Genomic DNA, 7,758 nt, shown 5'->3' with positions numbered 1-7,758 from the left:
TCCCACCCCCTCAGCCCATTGGCTAAGGCCCAGCCCGCCTCTCAGAGTTCAAGCCGCGTCTGGGAGCCACAGGCTCCACCCCTTTCTGCCACAGAGATGTCACTCAAAGGACGCGAAGCGCGGTGGGTGAGCGGCTCAGCACACGAGGAATCAAACCACAGACTCCGGATTTTGAGCGCTTTATTGGTGCGGAACCCGGGGATACAGCCAAACCCCCATCGTCCTTGGTCCAGCATTCCCCCAGCTGGAGGCTCAGGATGGATCCTCCCCCGTAGCCACCTCGGGCTGCTTAGATGTCAGGGGCAACCAAGTGCTCGCCTGGTTCACATGGTAGATGTCACTCCGCTTCTGCACGCTGAAGACAAACAGTAAGGCCGCGACGATAGTCACCAGGCCCAGGACCACTAACACCCCCAGGACGATGGTGACGGCGCGGGAGTTCCGATCTATGCAGAGAAACAAGGAATAAATACACACGCTCTGCCGCCCCCGCCCGGGTTTGCCCATCTAGACCCGCGGCCCCGTCTTGGCTCACCCCGAACGTTCATCACCACAATCATAGTGTGTGTGCCTCGTGAGCTGGCCGCCTTGCAGGAATAGGTACCACTATAGTTTAACCTGACGAGGAATGGGATCCCGATGGGCACCTCGAGCCCGGAGCTTTCCTGGAAACAGTGCAGCTGGGGGTCCGGGTTGCCCCGAGCCTGGCACTGCAGGACATTGAGAGTCTTATCTTTCCACGTCAAGCGCTGAGGACATTTGGCTTGGTCAATCTTGGGACCGTCTGTGGATTGGTCAAATGATTAGACACACTCGAGGCACAATGGGGCAAGGGAGAGTCTTCCCACCAAACCAGGGGAGCAAGGGTTTAAAGATCAGAGTGACCTACTCACACAGGACACGCAACTGGACGCTGCTGTTTCTGTGTAAGACCTTCCCATCCATCTCGAGGCTGGCATTGCAGAAGAAAATGCGCCTGTCGTCCCTCTCGGTGGCGTTTAGCTGAAACTGGGCAGGCTGTCCAGGGGCCGCAGCTGGAAGTCCCTCCAGCGTGACCTGGACTCGGGGTCCGGCCAAGCAAGTCACAATCACTGCGGTTCCCTCGGGGGCGCTGGGCTCACTCAGGTTTAGGATGGGCCCCTGGAAGCCTGAAGACGCGGCATTGCCCTGGAGTTTACTGACCACGCCCCTCACATCGGTCAGTTCCCGCCCTCCACCTGCCTCTTTCCTCTCGGTGTATCCAGGCCATGCCTTCATGCTACTCTGAGCCCCCCCGCCCCGCTCCGCCCCAGTCCAACTTGGGGTACTCTGGCTATACCTTTCGGGTAACTTAGGCCCCGCCCACACAACAACCCCTCCCTCTCTGCAGGCTCAGGCCCCCCCTCTCCAGTTTAGTCTCCGCCCTATGTATATGTCGCTCCACTCCGGATACCGAAGCCCTGCCCCTTGTCTCGCCTGGCTTGCTGTCTTGGCTCCGCCCCCTCTTACTGTAGATGGTCAAGTTCTCCCGGGCCTCCCTGCTGTCGCTCCCCAATGTCATGTTGCAGACAATCTCCTGGGTGCCCTCCTGCTCCACGCTCGCTGTGGCTGTGGCTGTGGCCGTGATCGTGTTCCCGTGGCTCTCGACTGTAGAATTCAGAGTCTGGTTCCCCAGCGCCAGTTGGACCTGGACCTCGGAGGCCGGGAACAGCCCGTCCAGGGTGCAGTTCACGGACCAAGTCGTTCCCACCTCCAAGAACCGAGGGACAACGAGGTGTGGAGTGGTCATGGGCAGTGCTGGGGAGAAGGGCAGGCGTGAGCAGGAGGAGGTCTCCCAGAGCTGTGGATGCCCCTTTCCCGATGAGACGCTCACTGCCCCGAACCAGGGTCCCTCTTTCCCAGGATACCTTGCGACCTGGATCACCCCTTCCCAGAACACACCTCCTTAGGTTTCTCGTTAGTTACTGTGGCCGCGAGTCTCCCAACTGAGGCTGCACCGTCCTCAGTGGCCAAGGGCATGCCTTTCCAGAAGCCGTTGGTCCAGTCCATTACATTCGCAAGAAACCTCCCTGCCAGGGCACCCCTATCTGGCTCAGCTCATCACCCACCCTCTGCAGTCCCTTCCCTCACCAAAAGTTCGGAGCTGCCTGGGGGCTGAGATGTTCTGGAACAGTCTCAGCCCTCGGGGCCTCAGGTCCAGGTCCGTGCGACAGGAGAAATTGGCGAGGTGGTCGTCTCTGCCCGCCAGCACCGGGACCGTGACCTCGACCTCGGCGGGCTCCCCAGAGGCCGGGTGCCGGCTCAGCTCCTCCTCCCCGCGGAGCAGCACCACGAAGAGGCTGTCCCGGGGCGCCCCGCCGGCCACCTGGCAGCGCAGAGTGAGGTTCTCGCCCACGGGCTGCCAGCGGGGTAGGGGTAACAGCTCCACTCGCTCCGGGAACCCTAGGGCGGGGTTAGGGAGCGGAGAATTGTACTTATCAGCCAGCCCTACAACTCCCACCCCACGGAGCCGAGAGGAGGCTGAGGGCCGCCCAGGGCAGAACTGAACTTTGAGGGGTTTTTTTGTTTTTGTTTTTGTTTTTTTTTTTAAAGATTTTATTTATTTATTTGAGAGAGAGAGAATGAGAGAAAGCACATGAGAGGGGGGAGGGTCAGAGGGAGAAGCAGACTCCCTGCCGAGCAGGGAGCCTGATGCGGGACTTGATCCAGGGACTCCAGGATCATGACCTGAGCCGAAGGCAGTTGCTTAACCAACTGAGCCACCCAGGCGCCCCTGTTTTTGTTTTTTTTAAGATTTTATTTATTTGTTTGACAGAGATAGACACAGCGAGAGAGGGAACACAAGCAGGGGGAGTGGGAGAGGGAGAAGCAGGCTCCCGGCTGAGCAGGGAGCCTGATTCCGGGATGGATCCCAGGACCCTGGGACCATGACCTGAGCCAAAGGCAGACGCCCAACGACTGAGCCACCCAGGCGCCCCTGAACTTTGAGTTAATAAACACAGAGGGCTTAGTATTGTGCCCGTAGAAGTGTTTGTTATTGTCCTTAGCATCATGATTATTATTTCCTGTTTTATGGGATATCTTGCCAGGCACTGAAATAAAAGTCAGATATTCTGTTCCTGAGAAATTCACAGTTAAGGGAAAAAAAAAAAAAAAGGAAGGAAGCAGACTAAGTTATGACCCCTTACAATGTTATTAGTACTCATAAAAGTTCCTGTTTATTTAGAGTTCTCCTTAGGCTTTCCAAATGTCATCTGCCTTCATTCACACAGCAATCAAGCGAAATCTCTATTATTTTTCTGCTTTACGGATGGGGAAACAGGCCCAGAGAGGTGAGGGTGAGGTGATCTACCCAAGGACACAGAGCCAGAAAGGGGCCCAACTGGGGTTAGAAGGTGAGTCACCGGGGCGCCTGGGTGGCTCAGTCGTTGGGCGTCTGCCTTCGGCTCAGGTCATGGTCCCGGGGTCCTGGGATCGATCCCCGAATCGGGCTCCCTGCTCGGCAGGAAGCCTGCTTCTCCCTCTCCCACTCCCCCTGCTTGTGTTCCCTCTCTCGCTGTCTCTCTCTGTCAAATAAATAAATAAAATCTTTAGAAAAAAAAAAAAAAAGAAGGGCGCCTGGGTGGCTCAGTTGGTTAAGCGACTGCCTTCAGCTCAGGTCATGATCCTGGAGTCCCGGGATCGAGTCCCGCATCGGGCTCCCCGCTGAGCGGGAGGCCTGCTTCTCCCTCTCCCTCTCCCCCCTCTTGTGTGCGCTCTCTCTCTCTCATTCTCTCTCTCAAATAAATAAATAAAATCTTTAAAAAAAAAAAAAAAAGAAAAAAAAAAGAAGGTGAGTCACCCAAACTCCAGACCCATGTGTGTTCACCTGCCTCCTTGATGTAACATCCAGGGACTCCCATGGTCCCTCCTCCCAGCCTCGGGCCTGGACTCTGGCCTTGGCCTCCTCAGTCAATCCCAGGTGCTCAAGGCTCTTACGGGGCAGCCTCTCAGGGTGCTCCGGCACAGCCCTGAGGGACTGCACACCCCCAGGCTGGGTCTCCTCCCAGCGGCAGCTGCAGTGCCCCTCCCAGGCATGCGTACCAAACCCCGGGCCTCCTTTGGGAAGCATCTCATTCCCTCAACAACTCAAGCCTGGATCTCAGCTATCACACAGAGGACCATGCACTGCCTGCCACGAAAAATAGTTAACATCTTACTGTAGGTATCCCCCGCTTTCCAAAAGTTCATGACACCACTTCACTTTTGTGAAAGACCTACATTAATCAGTACCTGTTTCCGCTAAGCAGAAGAAGTTCGAAGAGGATTTTCGCTTTTAAGAAAAATGGCCAAGGGCGCCTCCACGCAGTTGTTTAGGCCTCCGACCCTGGGTTTCAGCTCAGGTCGTGATCCCAGGGTCGTGAGATCAAGCCCCACATCAGGCTCTGTGCTCAGCGCAGACTCAGCTTGAGATTCTCTCTCCCTCTCCCTCTGCCCCTCCTGCTTGTGCTCCCTCTCAAATAAATAAATCAGCCTTTAAAAAAAAATTGGGGAGGGGCACCTGGGTGGCTCAGTCAGTGAAGCATCTGCCTTTGGCTCAGGTTGTGATCCCAGGGTCCTGGGATCGAGCTCCGCATCGGGCTCCCTGCTCCACGGGAAGCCTGCTTCTCCCTCTCCCTCTCCCCCTCCTTGTGTTCCCTCTCTCACTATGTCTCTCTCTGTCAAATAAATAAAATCTTTAAAAAAAAAAAATGGGGAAAACCAAAGATAGCATTCAGTGTTGGTTTTGCAGTGAGGGGTTATAGAGGCAGCAGGCACCACACCCAGTGAGGGGGGGGGGCGCCCAAGGTCCTTCCCTGGGATTACACACAGCATCCCAGCATCCAGCCGCCGGAGTTCCGACCTGTGTCTGCGAGCATCCGTGCTTTCTCCCCATTTATTTTGTGCGCCCGGTAGCAAGATGTATCCTAAGGTATCAGAAAAGCCTAGGAGAGGTTATATTTTGGGCCTGAGAATGCTCAAGATTTTTTTCAATAGAAATTGATTGCTTCTTCCCTTGACACCATTATGACTCACAAAAGGTTTCACAGGACTGCTTTACTTTAGGATAGTAGAAGAAACATTTATTTACAATTTTAGAGTATTTAAAAAAGAGGCCCCCATCTCAGCCTCGGGCACCACCAGACAGAGACAATGGTGTGCTGGCAACTGCTAGTAACACTTGGGAACTCGGGGATGGGGTGGGGTAGCCCCAACATGGAGCGTTCGCCGATTTCTGCCGTGTAAATACCCCCACTCTGGCTGCTTTTAAGCTACCCATCGTGACGCAGGGTTGGGAAGGGATGAGTACAGTCGGCTCCCGTGAGCCAGGACCAACAGGCTTCTACAGAGCGCCGGACAGAGGCATCTGAGCCACACACATGTCTACACCTTACATGGAAATGCAGATACAAAGACATAAATGCACAGACGTGTCCTGACAAAGACCTCCACACCCACTCACTCACACACACACATATCGACACAGAAACACACACTCACACGCAGAGATACACACAAGCGTGGATCCCCACATTCACATTCACACACATACACAGGCCACAGGCACACACGACCATGCAGACACCAACCCTGTGAACACTCACAGGGACACGCAGAGATGACACACACACATCCTCTCACAGACACACTCATTGGTACACAGACACTGGGCCGCACCGGGAGCGCACACACGCTCCCACGCATATACCACACTTCTCTGTGAAGGCTTCCTGAAACAGTAGGGACCAGGAGTGACATACTCTATTTTCTGATCTATTGTATTCCTTTAAATGCAGAGAAACTCGGGGCGCCTGGGTGGCTCAGTCGTTAAGCGTCTGCCTTCGGCTCAGGTCATGATCCCAGGGTCCTGGGATCGAGCCCCGCATCGGGCTCCCTGCTCAGTGGAAAGCCTGCTTCTCCCTCTCCCACTCCCCCTGCTTGTGTTCTCTCTCTCGCTGTGTCTCTCTCTGTCAGATAAATAAATAAAATCTTTAAAAATAAATAAATAAATAAATAAATAAATGCAGAGAAACTCTGGCAGGAAGCATAAGAAATGGGTAACAACGGGGTCTCGGGAGGAAGACTTATCTGTTAGGAGCAAGGACTTGAGAGCCAGACAACCAGCTTCTCCACTCGTGGGCTGTGAGCCCCAACAAGCAACTCTACCCTTGAGCCCTTGAGTCCTCATAGGCGGAATGAGGCTCCTAAGTGTACCTCCCCCAGTCTGGGGCTGCTTACAGATTGAATGAGCACCCAGTGTCCACACTAAAGCATCGTAGCCAGCACTAGGAAATGGAGGTTTGATTTTTATGCCTTTTTATAACTTCTGATTTGGGAACCACATGCATGAATTATTACCTGCCATAAGAATAAAGGAAAGAAAAGACAGGAGATGTCATTGAAAAAATGCTTGTTGGGACCCAGGTAAATTGATTTCACAGCTGTTGCCTTGGCATATGGTTGAGATGCGTCTCTCTCTCTCTCTCCACACACACACACACACACAAACACACACATCCAGGTCCACACTCTGGGTCAGAGCCCTGGGCCATCTCTGCAGACTCAGGGTTCCCTGCTCCCTCGCACCACGGGCCAACTACCCCCACTCCTGCCCAAGGCCGGGCCCACCTCCAGGCTCCGTCACTCACGGTATACTGTGATGTTAGAGGAGGATATCATCTGGTCGCCATTGCAGAAGCTGGAGCAGAGGACCTGGCTGTCACTAGTCACACTGCTGAGCTGGAAGCCTGCCCAGCCCAGGCCACTGCCCACTGGCTCCTTGGATAGGGATGTCTCTAGGGCGATGAGTTTAGGATTGGGACAATCCGTACTGCAGTTTACCAACAAGGACCCTCCGGCAGGCACCACGGGGCTCTGGACCTCCAGCCTCAGCGGGAACTGCTGTCCCCGGGCACCTGTGGGAACAGAGGGACACTTGCTGGTCGTTCTGGTGCCTCTCCCTACCCACCCGCAGGCCCCACCTTTCAACCCCACCTCCCTGCCTTCACAGCACTCAGTCCAGTGGGGAAGATGGATGATTGGTCAGGAACTGGGGAAAGCCCAGAGGAAGGCTAGGGGAGACCCTGATCCAGCCTGGAGGAGGAAGTGAGTCAGGAAAAGCTTCCTGGAGGAGGGGACAACTCAGGCCAGTTCTGAAAGGAAAGTAGGAGTGATCTGAGTGAAAGGGAAGAGATCCTGGCAGAGGGAGGACTAGAGACAGAGGTCCAGGGAAGGACTGTGTGTGTGTGTGTGTGTGTGTGTGTGTGTGTGTATTTCAGGGCGGGGGGCCAAGTCACATGCAGGGACTAGGCGTTGGGGAGCCCTGAAGGCTGAGGTAAAGAGCCATTCTGTGAGGCCACTGGGCGAGGCCCTGTCAGACGCGAGTTTAAGGAAGTGTTACGGAAGCTGGGAGCAGGATGGGCGAAGCTCTGCTTTGTCCATTCCCCCCACCCTCGACCAGTCCCCCAGCCCCAGGCCTCCCCAGCCTGACTTGTCTCACCTGGGGGCAGCAGACAGCAGATCAGAAGCAGGGCGATGGGTGAAGTTCCGCAGACCCCGGGCAGGAGCCCCGAGGGCACCATCGTAGCCAGCTTTCAGGAGGAAGTTGCCCTGATGAGGCCCAGGGCAGTGGGGAGCAGGCGGGGCCCCCAGGGGACGGAAGTCCGGCCACAGCGTTAAAATTGCAGAAGTCCAGGGGCTGCTCTTGGACGGGGCAGGCCTGACACCGTTAGTCCCCAGAATGAACGAACAGGAAATGCT

At 55.3% G+C, this 7,758-nt stretch overlaps 1 protein-coding gene across 1 annotated transcript; it reads right to left on the bottom strand.

Moving 5' to 3' along the window:
* Positions 1-163: 163 nt before the first annotated feature.
* On the bottom strand, positions 164-7,749 carry ICAM3 (intercellular adhesion molecule 3). The gene is made up of 7 exons (XM_036119600.2): positions 7,499-7,749; positions 6,648-6,914; positions 2,110-2,421; positions 1,489-1,776; positions 894-1,148; positions 536-784; positions 164-446 (listed from the first exon to the last, which is right to left on the bottom strand). Exons 1-7 carry the CDS (start codon positions 7,578-7,580, stop codon positions 253-255), a joined length of 1,647 nt encoding a protein of 548 aa, XP_035975493.1. The 5' UTR covers positions 7,581-7,749; the 3' UTR covers positions 164-252.
* Positions 7,750-7,758: the final 9 nt, after the last annotated feature.

Source organism: Halichoerus grypus, chromosome 1, assembly GCF_964656455.1.
Source record: "Halichoerus grypus chromosome 1, mHalGry1.hap1.1, whole genome shotgun sequence".
Classification (NCBI taxonomy): Eukaryota; Metazoa; Chordata; class Mammalia; order Carnivora; family Phocidae; genus Halichoerus; species Halichoerus grypus.
This window is presented reverse-complemented; position numbering and strand designations above follow the sequence as displayed.